Source organism: Pectinophora gossypiella, chromosome 14, assembly GCF_024362695.1.
Source record: "Pectinophora gossypiella chromosome 14, ilPecGoss1.1, whole genome shotgun sequence".
Taxonomy (NCBI): domain Eukaryota; kingdom Metazoa; phylum Arthropoda; class Insecta; order Lepidoptera; family Gelechiidae; genus Pectinophora; species Pectinophora gossypiella.
In genome coordinates, this window is record NC_065417.1 from 5,728,026 (window position 1) to 5,746,391 (window position 18,366).

The window sequence follows — 18,366 nt, forward strand, 5'->3', positions numbered from 1 at the left end:
AAGGAATAGCGACCAAGTCCGATCTGTATCCACCAAGAACAACAATTTGGGAGCGGTTACTTAAGTAGGAGCGGACCCAACGCAAGAGATCTCCGTGAATACCTAGGCTTTCCAGTTTTTTAAGAAGTATTTTGTGGTCCACGCGGTCGAAAGCCTTCTCGAAATCCGTGTAGATCACGTCCACCTGTCCCCCACCCTCCATTTCACTAAGCACAAAGTTTGAAAATAAGGCAAGGTTTGATGTTGTGGAGCGTCCTCGAAGGAAGCCATGCTGGGTTTGAGGTATGCCCTTCACAATGAGGGAGTAAATTTGGTCATATATTAATTTTTCAAATAGCTTACTAATTGTATTTAAAATTGAAATTGGACGGTAGTTTTCTATCATGGACTTTGATCCCTTCTTATGTACTGGAACGATTTGGGCCCGCTTCCAAACAGCGGGAAAAACACACTCCTTAAGTGACCTACGAAACAATATAGTGACAGGTAATGAAAGACCATCGGCACACGAGGCAAGAAAAATCGGAGGGATTCCGTCACAGCCGGCTCCTTTGTTTCTGTCTAAAGAACGAAGTAGTTTTAAAATGATTTGTTCATTGACATTAATATATGATAAAATTTCGTTACAAGAATAGGTGCAAGTTGTTGATTGGTGGGCTTGATCAGCTGTAGTTGGAGATATAAAAACGTTTTCAAAGAAATTACTGAATGCTGAGCAGATATTATGACCATCGGTATAGCAAATATTTTTGTAAGTAAATTTCTTCGGATATGAGGATCCCCCCCTTTTAGACTTAGCATATTTCCAAAAATATTTCGGGGATTTTTTAATGAATTTTTCTGCGTTGCTACTGAACTTATTGAAACAGAGTTGTTGTAAACGATGCTGTCTCTCTCTCAGAAGGGAGAATTCATCGTAATCTCTAGGGTTGCCAAATTTTTTCCACCTCTTATGAATTTTCACCTTTTCACGGTCAACCTTTATCAGAGCCTGACTATACCAGTATGGATATGTGTTATTTTTATTTATTTTAGAGATAGGAACAAACTCAGCGAAACATCGTTGTAATTCGTTGTAAAATATATCTACAGCATCGTCAACTGTGTTACAATGTGTCAGCAATTCGGCCCATTCAATAGTCCTTAAGTAATCATTGATCTTGTCATAATCGCATTTGTAGAAATTGTACCGGGGTATATTATTTACTAAGATGGGAAAGATATGCAAATCCAAAACATCAATATCTAGTGAGGGGTGTGCAACATCCTCTTTAATAATCGGTTGCGAACAGCGATCTGAAGTGCATGGAAGATTGCTTAAACATAAATCAAGAAAATTACCTTTATAGTTACAAATTAAGTTGTATTGATTTAAACCTAGGAAAAATAATTCATCCAAAAATGATGTAGATGCGTCCGTTATTTCTTGAGAAGGTGATTTTTTTATACAATAGGTATTCGAGCTATTCCAAGTGATCCATGTTAAATTAAAGTCTCCGACCACAATAACATTATCAGAAGGAAAGCAGTCCATAATGTGTTGTATATTATTTTTTATAAGGTTTAGTCGGGTAGTAATGTCACTAGGATCCGGAGGGACATAGGCTGTTACTATATGTAAATTAGAAGAAGAGTGGAGTATTCGTGATGGGACAGACACACAAAGCGTCTCAGTAGCCGCGGAGCCCTTCCATTGTTTACATAACTCGGCTTCAAGTTCTCGCTTCGTGCAGATCATAACTCCACCGCCGCATGACTTATTTGTAACTACATTATTACGATCACAACGAAATATCTCATAGCGACCATCACAGAGCTCTGTGTTTAGGATATCATCTTGTAGCCATGTTTCATTAATCAGTATTACGTCATAGTCATGTAATAATATATTGTTATATAGTTGGAGACATTTGGTCCTTAGCCCACGAACATTTTGGTAATATATGTTCAGGTTTCTATCTTTGAGGTAACCAGTAGCCATTTATGATACGTAACAAACAGTCGTTTAGATTGAATAAAAGGTATGAAACGTTAGGATAAGTTGGCCAGATAAAATGTCCGAGTTGATTGAAACATAAAAAATGTGTGGATACAAAGCATTCACGGTTATGATTAAGATGGTAATTATGTATATTAGAAAATAAATATGTTATTCGCAGTAAATAGTATTTGCATATAAGCGTATGTCTATGTATAAATACTTGGGTTATATATTGCAGTATATATTCTTCTAGTAATTGAGTGCAGTCGCGGTTTAACAAGGGGAGTGTGAGTACAATGAGTTGTAAGTGTTCGTGTCGGAGTGTGTGTAGACATAGTAGGTAATGGACGTAAAGTTTTGAAGTTATAGTTAAAGTATAAGTATAAACATGAAGGTTATGTGTATTATATAATAGATATACGGATATAAGTGAGATGAGGCATGCATGTCTGTATATAAATAGTAAATAGTAAGGTTTATAACCTGAAACAATGGCGTAAATATAAATAAATATGTACTTACTATGCATAGTGTATAATACATACATCAATAGCTGAAGGCTATGATTTATCGACATACTCGTAGTTGTAATAAATATATCAGTGTTGCCATTTATGCTTTTTAAATACGTTAAACACAATAGAAAAACACACAATATGATTATCACTTCACTATTTTTAAGTCTATGTAATCCCGTATGTGGATAGGTGGAGATGTGTCGTTTTTTCGGACGAATATTTTACCGTTGCGAATCCAGACATATTGGTAATTAGAAGTAGAAGCGGCTTCTCGTGTCTTCTTATGGAGCATTTTGTAAAATGGCGTTAAATGCTCATTTATGTAGATACGTTGTTGTTGTTGTTCTCCCGTGACAGACAGCCCAATATCTTGTATTGTTAGTCCTTTCTTCCTACGAATCGCCGATATAATAGTATCTTTGATGAGTTGATTTTTCAGTTTTACTATTATATTTTTAGGCAAGCGTGAGTTAGGTACTCGAGAAGGTACACGATGAATAGTGATAATGTCTTCCTTAGTCACTTGTACGCCTATGTATTCACAAATTAATAGTAGACACTGGGTAAGATTTTCAGTATTTTTCTCAGGAAGCCCTGAGATCTCAATATTATGTAGGCGTTCTCGTTGTTGCTGGATATTAAATTCACGTTGTAAATCGCATAATTGTTGTTTGCAGTGATTGAGTTCCTGTTCGGTATTCTTCAGGTTAGCGACGTCCTTAGAGATCGAATCAGTGTGGTTCCTAAGTTCATCGAAGGAATTAGAATGAAAGTTCAATGAATCCGTAAGGTCGGAAAGCTGCGACTTGAACTGATTATGTTCTTGAGTTAAATTATCAAGGGAGGTAGACATCGAGTTTACTTGAGTCTTTATTTCGGCTAATTCCGAGCTAATATTATGCATGTATTCATTGCTTGTTGTCTTAAAATCCTGTAAGAAGCTCCACATTTCGGTCTTAAATTCTTCAAAATCCTGCTTTTGTACATGATCCGAGTCAGGTTGTTTACGTTTTCGTTTAGTGACTTGCGAATCCGAGGCGGTAGAATCATAGCCCGTGAGATCTTGTTGAGAGCCAGTGTAATTAGACCCCTCCCGCTGTTTAATAGGCGATTGGTGGTGGCTCATGATGACTGGTAACGCCACTGGTTAATATATAGTGAGGTGTGAGAAAAAAAATGCAGCCGTACTCTTCCCGCGGAGGTGCGCCGGAGTAGATTCAGCTTCAATGACGATATAAGGTTTTAAAACGCACGCGCAGTTTTACACAAAACTAAATTCACTGTTTGTACAAAACAAGGTTGAGAATAGAGCGATGTATTATTTTAGAAAAATATAAAATTGTTATAATCGGAAGCGCACGTCCGCCTCGATCGATGGTCGCGGTAGAAACTATTTGCCCGGCCAAGTAGTTAGTTGGAGCGGAAGCACACCCCGGACACTTACAAACAACCTCGTTTTACACAGACACTACACCTTGACATTATCGTACACGCGCATCTGTGTGTGTGATGTCTGACGCCATATGATTGAAGTCTAAGGGCGGTATTAATAAACTAATCTAAGCTTCGAGACTGCCCTCAAGATCATGTCAATGTGACAGTTCTTATATAAAAACAGGGACTTGAACACGATCTTGACGGGAGCTTAGTTTATTAATATGACCCTAAACACTATGTTCGAGCGGGGGGGGTTGAGGTAAACCTAGCTCAGACGCTGGTGGGGAGCGGAGAGTAGCCGTTCCATACGTAGTATTATTCCTTATTCTATGGCGGAAGGCATGAGGGAAACCACTGCCCTATGTTTCCTTAAAAAAGTAGCATGGAGAATGCTACACCAACACCGACGCTCTTAAATTAATGATAAAGTATTTATTGACATTTGCGCTAAACAATATGCCATGGTACAGTCATGAGCAATATCATGAACCCACCTTAGAACCCTGTCGCACTATCATATTTGACATTTAATGAGGCTTACGGTTTAAATTGTCAAAAAATTTAATGTGACATGGTTGCAAAGTGTATACATATTAGTACTCGTGACCGTACAGATAGACAAAGTGACACAACTTCTATTCTTTCAAAATTATAACATAACATAAACTCACAACTACATATTATATCCCAATTAGGTTAGTCAGAGGTACATCTATCGCAAGATGAACTATGTAACATAACAAATACTTTATTACACAAACAGGAAAATACAAAACAAATGCGAAATAGAAAGAGCAAATACAGGTAGGGGTAATAGTAGGTAGTAGTAAGTACCCACGCCTCATCGAGCATTCTGTTCGACCAATGTCAGTCAAACGTTCAGCCAACCGGGCTACCAAGGCTCCACAACAACGTCTACCTATCACAAAAGTAACATTTTTAAAATCAAAAATTTGCGCATTCTATTTTTGAAGAATCTCATCATAAACAAGTAAGTAAATATCTTTAAAACATTTAAATACTTAAATGTATCAAGAGCACAGTGTCGTCGTATAAAAATTTGGGCGGGCGGTTGGAAGGCGGGCGGCGGTCGAATAACGTGCGCCTAATGCACCGGACACTACATCATACAGGGGGATGTTTGCAAATATTTGTCATAAAATAGTATAAGTAAATAATGGCCCAGAATCCTGCAGACACCTCCCAATTTTATTTTAAGTTAAATCTGTCATTTTCTTATCCGCCGAAAAGGAAAGGGACGGAAGATTCACAAATGTTAATTTTAACATGAATTAACAATTTTAACGTGATTAAAATAGGCTGTCAACTTAATTCTGTCGGGTTATTGGTCAATAAAAAAAATGTAAAGGGTTTTTTAAACTTCTCCCTAAAATTTACGTGTGTTCCATACATTTTATGCCTGTCGATTACCCGTCCCTTTCCTTTCCGACGGATAAGAAAATGACAGGTATGATAAAGTAAAATTAGTTTGTGTGTATTGGAATCAGCACCTATATTAGTATAAACAGAGTAGGGGAGATGACAACTAGTGATTTAGCTACTCTCTCTCTCTAGCTTAATTAGAGATGACAATAGGGCAGAAAGAGACAACATGATGAACAAAAAATGATGAGTAAATAGGTATACGCGTCCAGTTATGCGTATTTTAATTCTTTTGTGGCGCGGATTTTTTGTCTATCATTACCATTCAATTTAGGCAAAAAAATCTAATAAACTACAAAATAATGAACTAAGAATCTGTTTAGTCGACAGATGGCATCTTCATATTCATCTTCTTATAACTCGTGACTCTGCCCGCACCGATTGGGATGACTGATGTCACTTTAAATATGTATTAATATTTTAATAATTAAATGACTTCTTGAATGACTTTGAAGTGTGTCAGGATCGAAGCAAATGGAATTCTATAGTATTTGCTTACCCCGGTGGGAAATAGGCGTGAGTTTATGTATGTATGTAAGTAAATGACTTCAAAAAAATAAGATCTCTATCAATGAGATCCGTTATGTAATATTGTTGGAATTACCTGTGTATGTTTGTAAATACGTTTTTTTTCTAAGCAGGCTGTATCTCTGAGCTGGCAATCTCACAGAATATTCATATTTTGTAAAGCAACTGCCGAAACAATGATCAATTTAGTGATCACTGTGAAGCCGGACTCGCAGCCACCAGGTAAACTGGACCTACGCTAGGGTTGATACCTCACACATAAAAGGTCCATATCTTGAATATAACGGCTATCAGAAAAGGTTCAGGCGGCGAATATTGTACCATACAATTGTCATACAATACCAATTACCTTATAAATAGCACACATACGTCACGTCAACTCGGCCAAGTTGTAGTTAATTATTATTATTAAATCATTTATTTCACACTTTTTTGGTCCTACATAAAAAAAACATAAAATAAATATAATAATATGACCTGTTCCCTTTGCGGAAATCTACGTACTATAAGTCACATTAAAATAAAATAAGAAGAAACAAACGTCAAAAAGCTATAGGTAGTATAATGTATATTCAAATTCTGGCTTTGGTTTTATAGATTTACTTACTTATGGAATTCAATAAATGAATTGTAGCGTGGACAGCGATTCCCCGCACGGCGACTGCTTGACATCACATCTGTCATTTACATGTACAGTTCAAAACACAATTTTAATCACGCTACATACAATATTTTTTTCCACTGTTATAATTGCATTTTTTGGGTCGTTAGAGAAGCGTTTGGTAGAACTAGGATATAGTTTATTTTGCTGAATTTAGTTTTACAACTTGTAAAATATAATCGATTGGTTTCGTGACGTATTTACTTAGTTATTTTTATTTTTATTTTTGTAGAAAATAGAAATATTGTAATTCGTACGCTTGTCTCAAACATATATTACTTATATTAAAATATTTTTAAGTTTCTCATGTAAGTGAATTGTAAAATTCTTATGAGAATAAATTTTCTTAAACCTGATTTTTAAATTAAATGGCGTTTTAGCTCGAGATATAAGTTATATAATAATAAAAACAAAACGAACTACGTACCGAACATGGCTGAGTACCCCGCTAGTCACGAGATGGGATGTTACTAGGGATCGACAATCAACTAAACAGGTCGTGATTTCTGCCAACTTACGAATAAGTAACCTAAAGAAATCGGCGCGCTCTTCAACCAGTCATAATGGAATATTTTCTTATCGTGTGGGTTATAAGGTGGATTACCAACCTCATCACCCCTGGCGTCAGGGTGGCTATTGAGCCGCCTGACATAGCTCATGTAACGACTACATACATCAGTAAGTAGTAACGGGACCAACAGCTTAACGTGCCTTCCGAAGCACGGATCATCGTACTGTCAGACAATCTGGTGATCAGCCAGTAATGTCCTAACCAAACTAGGGATCACAAATGATTTTTGTGATATGTCCCCACCGGGATTCGGACCTGGGGCCTCCGGATCGTGAGACCAACGCTCAACCACTGGACCACAGAGGCCGTTGGATAATGGAATATTATAATCTCTTTCATCGCCATTTTATACTGCGTGGTTTTAGCTAGTGGCATCCCTGTAACCAAAATATGTCCATTTCACGTTTAGCTACCCTCCATTGTTGATTTGGCTGAAAAAGTTCCCATTGTTATGCTCCTTTGTTTTATACAATCCGGCTTCAGACGCTCGACGTATCCCGGTACAAATGTGGACACCTTTTTGGTATTCAAGCTCACTTTAATATTGATTATTAAATCTGTATCGTCTGTACATAACACAACATAATTAGCCTGTATACATCCCACTGCTGGGCACAGGCCTCCCCACAAGCAACCGGAAGAGGTATGGATCGTACTCCATCACGCTGCTCCACTGTTTACGACTAATAGACACGCCCTCCGAAGCACGGAATTATATAACTTTTTCGGCCAATCAAGCCTGCAATGTCCTTACTAAACAAAGGACAGTCTCACAAAGTGATTTCGACAATGTCCCCGTCGGAAATCGAAACCGGATCTCGAGATCGTGAGCCTAAATCTCTAACCACTAGACCACGGAGGCTGTCACTTATAGCCACTTAGCTATTCTAAATTCTTTGCCACTGTCACTTCAATTAAAAAAAAACTGCTACTCGCGTTGTATCTGCATAATAAACAAAAGTCTTTGTGTTGGCTGCTCTCACCACGGCAGGTGTGTGGGGGTCGTGAACCGTGTTACCATCAACTAATGCACTAGCGCCAACCCACCTCATCATTGCTGCCAGTGATATTCTTTTTTTAATTCAGTGTCAGGAAAGATAGAGACTTACGACTTATACCACTTTTGGCAACCTGTAAAATCGCGAATCCTTTCGCATGACTTCAAAAAAAGAAAAAATATGTCTTCGTAGCATTTACCGGAACATGCTTCTCAGACTGGGATCGCCAGTTCGAACCCCGGTACGGGGCTTGTCAATGAGTTATTAATTTATCTCAAGTGCAGTTTTCGCTTACACAGTTAGCACGACCATTATAGACGGCGAACGGCTCGCCACCAATCACGTTGGTCTAACAGAAAGCTCTAGGTTTTGTAGGAACATGGGCACAAAATATTTGTTAAAAACCATTTTCAAAAACTCAATCAACACCTCACTCGATATAAAAGGCATACCTAATTTATACGTAGCGTAAATAAGAGGTACCAAACATGACAATATTACTTATTAACGTAGGAATTGTAGGCTGAATGAAACGTAACGCAAGGTTGTGTGAAAGAGAGTGCGACGAGTGAGCGAGAGAGAGGAGGGAATTGTGGAATGACAGGGAAATGGCGGACGGTTGTTTTTAAAGAGGAAAACGTAGAAGACTATAAAAGGTTAAAAATAAACAAAGGTAAAGAAAGCATAATTGTTTCCTTCATGCACACTTTCCCACAATTTTTGTATATTCTTAGATACTTATCCTGTTTTAGAGCTTCACAGGATGTTTTAAAACTACGGATTGCGAGTCTAGTATGTAAACTCGCTGATAACAGGTGTATCATTACCGTCAGAAAAGATGAAATGCGCTTCTTCATTATCTAAGACCGAAGACAGGTATTGTGTAAATTCTCGCGGCATACGAGAATTCCCTTTTTTCCGTTGAACTACTGTAATATCTCACGTGATACGAAAGTTGCTGGTTTTGCTATAAGTATGCATTTTATAGGCGTGTACCTACCGTACGGTTTGATGACGAAGGTACTGTTTTTTCACTCAGTTTGTGTATTATTGGGGTAAAGAATTCTTTATCAAAGTAGAATTGATTAATTTAGATATCATAGATACTGCCTTAAATTTCTAGAAAGTTTTAAAAAATACTTTAAAAATATGGATAGGGAAGTACTTAAATAATTTTAGCCGTCACATTTTATTTACGTTTCTGCTGTTAATCTTCCTATAATATACGTAGATTAGATAATAGAAATGTATCAAGGTTAGAAGAACTACTTACTTTGTAATATAAACTTACACCTATTTCCCACCCGGGTAAGCAGAGACTATGAAATTCCATTTGCTTCGAGCCTGACACACTTTTCTTGCTTCCAATCACCAAACAACAATCATCAATCGTTTCATACAAGCACGCCGGTTCAGAGTAGATCGTACTGAACCATCGTAGTTATTTTACTTAATTTCAAAAAATCATTTATTACAAATTAATTACGTACTTAATTGTATCTACAAAGCTCCAAAACACTTATAGCAATTAAACCATCATAACAGCACCACTCTGTTCTTGGGCTGTTCCTGTGGTTGGTCACTGGGTTGTCCGCTGTGTCTCGATGACTGCATGTTCGTCGTGTTCAGGTAGTTGATGTGTATTTCCACCAGTTGTCGCACCAGGTTCGTCGTATCCACGTTCGTGTGGACTATTAGCTCGAAGATCTTTAGCTGCTCCAACGCTTTCCACTCTTCCCTATGCTTCACTGCTACGTTGAACAACTCGTTCAGCACGTCTCTAGACTTCTTGATCATGCTCAGAATGAACCCGACCCTGTACGGCGCGCGGTCTCGGTGCTTCTCTTTCAGTTTCTGCACCGACTTCACCTTCACATCTGTATCGTGCATGGTCTGCGCTACCAGCATGTTTATCTTATTCTTCAGGCCTTCGTCCTTGTCGTCGCGATGGTAGGCCACAGCGGTTGTTTCTACCTGTGCGCTTGCTGACACCAGCCAGTGCCTGCGGTTGTTGTACAGCAATGGCCTGGTCTCTGCTGTCTTCTGAGTTGATACAAAAACCACAGGAGGGTATGCTCTTCTCCTGGTGTCAGCTCTCCTGTGCACCGACATCCTCAGTTCGTTCTGCTCCGCGTCACTGTTGTCGGAATTTGGCTTTGACAACACTTCCCTGGAACTAACCTCATGCGAGTTCTTCCCCATTCTCTCTCTCGATCTATCAGAACCAAATCCAGGCAGATCGATAAAGTTTATACCATGGCATGGTTGATTAATCACGTGTATTGTGCCTAGAAATTTAAAAGATATTATTTAGTACATTTAATATGAGTATTAATTAAAGATTTTTGTATACTTACATAACACAGCAAGGAGTATTATCCACATATTTTTCGGAGTTTATCGCTATCTGTGCATGTTTGTTTTAGAGAAATTGTATGGTATTGGATATTGATTATAACAGAAATAACAATTATTCGTTTAACAGATTTACGGTACATTAATATTAATGAAATTTCATAGCGCATACATCGATGTAACTAACAGCTCGTAAACAATTGGCTGAGTACCTAATTGAATAGGTAGGTAAGGTATAATTTGGATTATACAACTTACCTATGGATGATGTTAGCAAATATAATTTATAAGTAGGTAGGTACCTATCTAAGTACTTAAATTTATTTTCGCTTTTCTCTTGACTTTCGAGATCGACAGACCTACTTCGGCCTTTCGGAGAAGCCTTTTCTCTTCTCTCCCTTGAAAAGAATAATCAAAGCGAAATGACTCGTTTGAGAATGTTAATACACTCTTTCTACACGTAGGCATTAAAAGTTCTGGCTAGTTAATATGTTTGGCTAAAGTTCGCAAATCTCAACATCTTCAGTGCCGCTGCATTCCTTCATAATCCTATGACATAAAGCAACAGGCGCCTTCAGCAGATCCTGAGGCATTTAAGCTGTTTAATGGTCAACTTATGATAAAATTATAAGCATTTATAAGGTAAACTCATGATTGGAAACTACCTATTTCCAGTTCTGGCCATAGAGCATCACGGACCTCCGTGGACCCTGGCACGTTGATATTTCATTTTGAGTTTTACTCTTTGGTTTACTGACAAATTGTCAGTGAATATTTCTAGTTTTGTTTAGTTTGTTTTATTAAAAATTCTTCGTAGATATTAAAATAAAAAGAGGAAAAACTATCAAGGAATGGTTTTGCTCGGTTTGGCAAAATTTGTAGTGCCGACTATAGCACGGAGCTGTCGGTATGCCGCGGTGAAAAGATGTTACAGTGTGTTCGGTATCCAAGATCTGATTACCCAGGACAAGGTACTCACTCAATATATTAAACTCACCCCTAAATAGGTACTTACCTGTACAAAATTCACTCTCGTAATCCACACTGAATAAAAGAAAGAGGATGGAAGGCCCTAACGCTGTCGGCGGTTCAACTCCACTCTCTTTTACTACTACTTCATCAAATACATAACTACGATAGCTCTACTGCTTCTCAAATTACATAGCCACTTTACCGGCAATATATATTTTATGTGACAGGCTGCAATTTTATCGTGACTTTTCGTAAGATACTGCATACAAAAGTATTTTTTGATAAATAGCCGATCAAACTAAGGTTTTAGCTTTCCTGCGATAAGGAGGGATCTCTTTGTATGGTAGTCGATATTAAACGTTTTGCCTTGCAGATTATAGTGCACAAGACGACCTTTTAATACATTACCGCGGAGCTCCGTGAGTCGTAAAGTTTGCGGACGAGTGGAGTTCAAATGTTGAAATATGAACTATTTGCTCATACTTGTATGGCGCGCGTTTCGCACTCACTTGGCCCTTCCAACGTCTTTCTTCTATTCCGCGGCAATCTCTCTCGAGGTGGACAGAGCCACAAGTTGTCCCACACTTGGCAGATGTCATTTGCAGTAAATGAATAAGTTTAATGAAACGTGACTAGTTATCAACCTATCGCCCGTATTTGAAAAAGGTCTACGTTATACAGAACTACTTAGACCACATCGCTGCTTTAAACCGGGCTGTATCGTGGTCAAACGGACTCAAATCTTTTAATCTTCTTATCGTGTCGATGGAAAACTAAATAGGGCCGATACCCAAAACTTGGCAACAAGTATGGCGCTGTCTGCAGCGCTCATCAGATCCTGCGTGCAGGTGTTCGGGCACGCAGGACACACACCGATGTTCCATCGTTTGGGGAACAGTGCCGCACTTGCACTTTAAGTCCGAGCCATCTGAGAAATCCCACCTGAACAAATCTTTTAATAAAACAAAACGTGTTCTCGCTTACTCTTAGTTCAATAAACAGATCATACCGTCTCTTTCAGTCGGACTTTCAATTGGAGCAAGTGCGAGTAGACCAGCAAGAGTTGGCTGTAGACCTGCTGAAGCAACACTACTTGCCTGAACATGTGTTGGTGCGAGCGAGACACATGGACCTCACCGATGACCGGGCCATCGACGAGTATCTCGTGTCGCTTTTAAAACAAGGTTACTGCGGCATCAGCATCATCTTCATGGACAGTCCTTATTCATTTGAGACAAAAAATGTGTTACTTATAAGGTATAAGGACCTTTAATGTAGGTACGGTCACGAGCATTAATAATTATGTACTTATACTATACACTTTGGTACCATGTCACATTAACTTTTTTGACAAATTGAACTGTAAGTCTCACTAAATGTCAAATATGTTAGTGCGACAGAGTCCTAAAGTGGGTACATTATATTGCTCATGACTGTAGGTACTTACACTAATGAATGACTTTCCAGGCTACGTTTCCCAAAAAAATATAGAGGGCGCTATTCAGATTTTACGTGAAAAGTACCTGATTTCAAAAACAATGATAAAAGATGCATATGTCTATTATCCATGAAATTAGAAGGTTAAACGAAGGGAAATCTGTACAGCGCCATCTGTGTTCTTATTAAGGCAACGTCGCCTGGAGAGTTCCTCATTGGGATTTGACTATATCCCACGACTATGAGCTTATGTTATAAACTCACTTTTGGTTTTGGCACACTTTGAAGACACCAAGTTTTTTATGGCTGACTCCTGGTAGTGGTTGCTTGGGAGAAATTGCTTCAGAGTTATAAGACCACCCATCTGTAATGTTGCTTAATGTTTTAAAAATGTTTGTTTGGTTTGTTTGTGTCTGAATATGTAAGTATGTATGTAGATTGATTGAAGATAAATCATGAAGTTCCTTGCAGGTAACACCATATACGCGCGGGCGGATGACGGCAGGGTAGCAGGGATCTGCGTGGGGTTCGCCAGCAGCCCTGTGGACCCCAGGAACTTGAGGAACTACGCCTTCTATCGACAAGTTCGTATCACCTATACCTATCACCTACCTATAGGTTAAATTAGTACGTTACCAAATAATGGTTAAATATTATTAGGTTAATACCTATGTATTATAATTATTTAAAACACAAAATACCGGGTTCTTACCGCGTTAATCAGGGATATGAGACTCCCTAGATAGATTATGGATCTACCTACTCCACTCGAATTTCATCAGTCGTCCCGTGATCATGGCACTTACAACAGCGTTGAAATATCGGGAGTCTCCCTGATTAACGCGGTAAGAATCCGATATTATAATTATGTTTTAATTATGATATCGGTGCTAATTCCTGTAAACACTATCTAATTTTAATTTATGTTATATCTGTAATTTTCTTATCCGCCGAAAAGGAAAGGGACAAGCATAGGTAATATTTATAGAACACACGTCAATTTTAAGCTCATCTAAAACAACCCTATAAAAAATTCCATTGGCTAGTAACCCGACAGAATTAAATTGACAGCACACGTCAAACGGTTGTATACCAGCGAAATGCCTTTTTGATTCGCCCGGGTTATTCATTCATTTACTCATTTTCCTAAGATTAAGCTGTCAATCATCCGCCCCTTTTTCGGCGGATAGGAAAATGACAGGTATAACAAAGTAAAACTAGGAGGTGTCTGCAGGAATCGGGGCCAATAACCGCGTAAACCTCAAACAATGTAGTTACTTAGTAACTCCGCAAACGCCAAAATACTTACAATGGTTTACCAGTTCCTCTGTGTATCTATCATAACAGAATCTTCTTTGCCACAGGACCCAAACACCAAAGACTTCTTGTACTTCACAGCCAAACTACAAGAAACTCCCAACCTCTGGGAGACATTCAAGCAACAGAAGATATTTGAGGTACCTACTTAATATTCCATATCATACCTAATCTGCGTTTATTTAGGTTAAACGCAAATAAAGAATAGTGGAAGCTAAAATATTATACTATTCCGTCATTATCATTATCCTAGCGTTATCCCGTTTACATAAGTTCCGCTTACCTAAACTAAGAGTGCTTTTATTGTTCACGCATACAATCGGCTCATATGTAGTGTTTTCGCGATATGCGTGCGTAATTATTGTCACGCTTTAGAATAAATATACATACTTACTTACGAACAAGTTCTTTGCGGGTGCTATGCATGCGAGCCAATTTATCATGCGTGAGTTGATCCAACAGAAAGCTCGGTGAGCCAGTCCGCATGACACCACGGACCTCCGTGGTCCAGTGGATGAGCGTTGGGCTCACGATCCGGAAGCCCCGGGTTCGAATCCCGGTGGGGATATATCACAAAAAATCACTTTGTGAAGATATACCGTAACTCGGGCTTTTATGGTAACATAATAATTATGTTCCAGATAAAAATGATGACAGTAGTCCCTGAGTTCCGCAGACTGGGCCTGGCGACGACGCTGGTAGAAGCTCTGAAGACGCAGGCGCACGACCAGGGCTTCAGCGTTGTAAGGATGGACTGCATGAACCCTTATGAGTAAGGCCAAATATCCTTATAAAATTCAAACACTTAAGCGTCTGGAATATAACACTCGACTCGACACACAACCGGCGCAAGGCTGCGTTTCCATTGACGCGGAGTTGGGCGGAGAGGAGCGGAAATGTGCAGGAATCGACCAATCACCGAGAGGGAGAGAATGATAGAGCGTCTTCGTTTTTGGCTCTCTCGAATCCCATCTCCGCGTCAGTGGAAACCCGGCCTAATAGCATAGAATACCTACATAGCTATCTATAGCCTACTTCAGACCATGATTCTGAGTTGATATCAAGTGGAAATTCCTGTCGGAAAATTCATGAAATTTTTAGTGATTTTTTAAATTACTTTCCGTTCCATTCTTTTGTGACGGAAAATTCCACTTGATATCAACTCAGAATCATGGTCTGAGTCATCCCTCAAAGTTTTCGTTACGATATCACTAACACCCTGTATATAGTTCAAACATACACTAAACTCACGTCTATTTCCCACCGGCATAAAATAAGGAATAATACTACGTACCACCGGAGTAAACAATGACTATGGAACAGGCTAATTTTCAAATCAGTTACTTTTTACTAAACGTCAAAACACAAAATTACTATGGACTTTGTATGAAATAGCAGTGTGACGTCATAGAAATACGTGATAAAATGTCGGTCGTATTACGTTTTTCTTGATTAAAACTCATAAATAAGTTAAATAGAAAATGTTTAATTCTAGATCTGTCTTTATTTAGTATTAATCAGAATTTCATAATTTACCTTGAACCTAGTAGGTACACGACCCAATTCCATTTGCTACGATCCTGTCACACTTTTCTTGCTTCCTCCACATTCGTCAATCGTTTCATACAAGCAGTTATGTCACAAACGTACCTATTCTATACCACGATGTCATAACAAAAACTAACAGAGATAGTACCTAACCAGCTCAGGTTGAAATGTTTATTGCGTCCTCGTGAATGTTGACTTACAACTCATCTCTCTTGAGCAACAAGCTACAGATATTGACTTACACTGACCTGGCTATTACCTAATCTAACATTTGAGTTCACTTAACAGTCAAAATGCATGTGACCTACTCATAACAGTGATGTGCAAAGTGGGAATGTTCCTGTTGTAAAAAAAATATAATGTTGTAGGTACTTAATAACTTTAAAATACTTATAGCTTGATTAGGATCAGAGCTGTCAAGACTAGATATACATTTTCCTGATTAGTATTTCACTAGGCTGGGAACTAATTAAGATAATAACAGAGTATAAATGTAAATTTTACTTACATTTTCTACTGTCACTGTGGTTTTGTGGTACACCGGCTTGCTTCTTAAACGGGGAACGCCGGTTCAAACCCCGCCCCCTGTACTGGACTTGCACAGTTTTCAGTCTCTTCTATCGTGTGGATTATGAGGTGAATTACCAACCCCATCAACCCTGGTGTCAGGGTTATTACTGAGCCGCCAAAGGCCCCTGACATGACTCTGTAACGACTACGTACTTACATCTGTAAGTAATAACCGGGACCAACGGCTTAACGTGCCTTTCCAAGCACGGATCTTTTTACTTTTTGGACAATCAGGTGATCAGCCTGTAATGTCCTAACCAAACTAGGGATCACAAAGTGATTTTTCAGTAGGTAACACAGTTGGTTCCACCTTATAGACGTCACGTTGGTCTAACAGAAAACTTGATAAGGTGTGGGTACTTAGTTCATCTTGCGATAGACATTGGTACCTACGTCTGACTACCCCAAATGGGATATAGTCGTGAGCTTATGTCGTTTACTATCTTGCCCCCAGTTATAAAGTGGCAGAGCGTTGCATGCTCCACTGCGTGGTAAGGTTCCCCCTCCACCGCCTGCGCGGCCCTACTGCGCCATTTGTCAAGAGGTCTTCCAGACATAACTGTTGCGTACGCGTCTATGTAGCCGCGCGCCCGCAGCCCGACGCCCCCGACGTCAAGGAAGTTAGGGAAAAGTCTAGGGAATTAGAGAATCTCATTGAATAAAGTAAAAAAAAAAACGGAAGTCATTTTTTCACTGCCCTTTTCATCTAAGAGCGATTCATGATGTATGTAGCTAAGTAAGCTTGCTCCACTAATCCACAACGAACTAATTGGACAAAAATATTCCAAATATCTTTTCTCAGTTATCTAACTTTAGCATCAGAGGCACCCTGTGACTATTATACTCGTCCGTGACTTCATAGGTACCTATGAATTTACAAACTGGTTACCTATATAATCACGATAATCGTCTAAATGAATGGAAATATCGCCTAAGGGATAGTGTAGTTTTTATTATTTAAGAATTATAATATGCAGACTTTTATTAAGTAGAATACCTACTTAGATATATCCACGAACTACCTAATGTGAAATCCAATAATTACCTCACGTACTTATACATAAATTCAAATAATCGAATAATGTTCCTTTTTTATATAATATATAAAATATCTTTAGGAAAGTGTTTAAAATTAACATATAAAAATGTAAGTAATCATAATTATATATGTAAAAATAGTTCAACTTTCCTTTTTGACAATCTTTTAGATCATCAACAGAATAAAAATGCCGATTTTGGCGGTAAAAATCATTTTAGTCTTGAGCTCTGAAAATAATGCTAAGTATCCTTCACTTTGTGTGCAAAAAGAGATATGAGCTAGTTTTATTAGTTTTAGAGCTGAAACTAAAATTAAGTTCGTGTCTGCTAGAATTGGAATTGGTACCAATATTTTAATGTTAGTTTGAGAGATGTGAACCTCTCTAGGTATGCCACTTTTTTATTCACTTACGAAAATATTTGTTGTACTATCATTGGTGCTAATTCCTGTAAATACCATCTAATTTTATTTTAAGTTATATCTGTCATTTTCTTATCCGCCGAAAAGGAAAGGGACGGATGATTCACAGCTTTAAATAAAATTAGGCGGTGTCTGCAGGAATCGGGGCCATTATGAATGTTAAATTAATAGTGTTATTATTTAAAAATAAATAAAATTGATTTCATATTGTTACCCATTGGTATCATTTTGTTGTAATGATGCACTTTCCAAGCTATGTCCTCCAAAATAAACTTAGATGACGCTGTACAGAGTTGCCTTCGTTTAACCTTCTAATTTCATGGATAACAGACATTTCATCTTCGTTTTTTGGGTATAAATGACCCAGGAACAACACATTTTCTACAAATTATTTTTCTGATCACAATAAAGAGAAGCATTATAGGTAGGCAGCAACATAATTCTATAGCATATTTGATCCAAATATCAAGCAACAATTATTTTTGTAAAAGCCTCAGCCATCACATTATATTTTTGAATAATTAAAATCATCCAAGACAGGTCCAACTTCATCGGTTGGATTGCGACCACA

The 18,366-nt window shown here is 38.3% G+C and overlaps 2 protein-coding genes across 2 annotated transcripts; one reads left to right on the forward strand and one right to left on the reverse strand.

The window, feature by feature from the left end:
- Positions 1 to 9,673: 9,673 nt before the first annotated feature.
- On the reverse strand, positions 9,674 to 10,339 carry LOC126372655 (uncharacterized). Its single transcript, XM_050018503.1, has one exon. The coding sequence runs from the start codon at positions 10,337 to 10,339 to the stop codon at positions 9,674 to 9,676; it is 666 nt and encodes a 221-aa protein (XP_049874460.1).
- A 1,004-nt stretch (positions 10,340 to 11,343) lies between these two features.
- LOC126372656 (uncharacterized) lies at positions 11,344 to 17,369 on the forward strand. Its single transcript, XM_050018504.1, has 6 exons — positions 11,344 to 11,463; positions 12,486 to 12,648; positions 13,373 to 13,485; positions 14,266 to 14,358; positions 14,860 to 14,990; positions 16,791 to 17,369. Exons 1-6 carry the CDS (start codon positions 11,344 to 11,346, stop codon positions 16,996 to 16,998), a joined length of 828 nt encoding a protein of 275 aa, XP_049874461.1. The 3' UTR covers positions 16,999 to 17,369.
- Positions 17,370 to 18,366: the final 997 nt, after the last annotated feature.

Bases quoted from the DNA above. Each gene is read 5' to 3' on its own strand.
- LOC126372656 (XM_050018504.1), top strand. From the start codon at position 11,344: ATGGTTTTGCTCGGTTTGGCAAAATTTGTAGTGCCGACTATAGCACGG. The intron at 14,359-14,859 runs GTACCTACTTAA...ATTATGTTCCAG, and splicing joins AGCAACAGAAGATATTTGAG to ATAAAAATGATGACAGTAGT. The intron at 14,991-16,790 runs GTAAGGCCAAAT...TCTTGCCCCCAG, and splicing joins GACTGCATGAACCCTTATGA to TTATAAAGTGGCAGAGCGTT.
- LOC126372655 (XM_050018503.1), bottom strand. From the start codon at position 10,339: ATGGGGAAGAACTCGCATGAGGTTAGTTCCAGGGAAGTGTTGTCAAAG.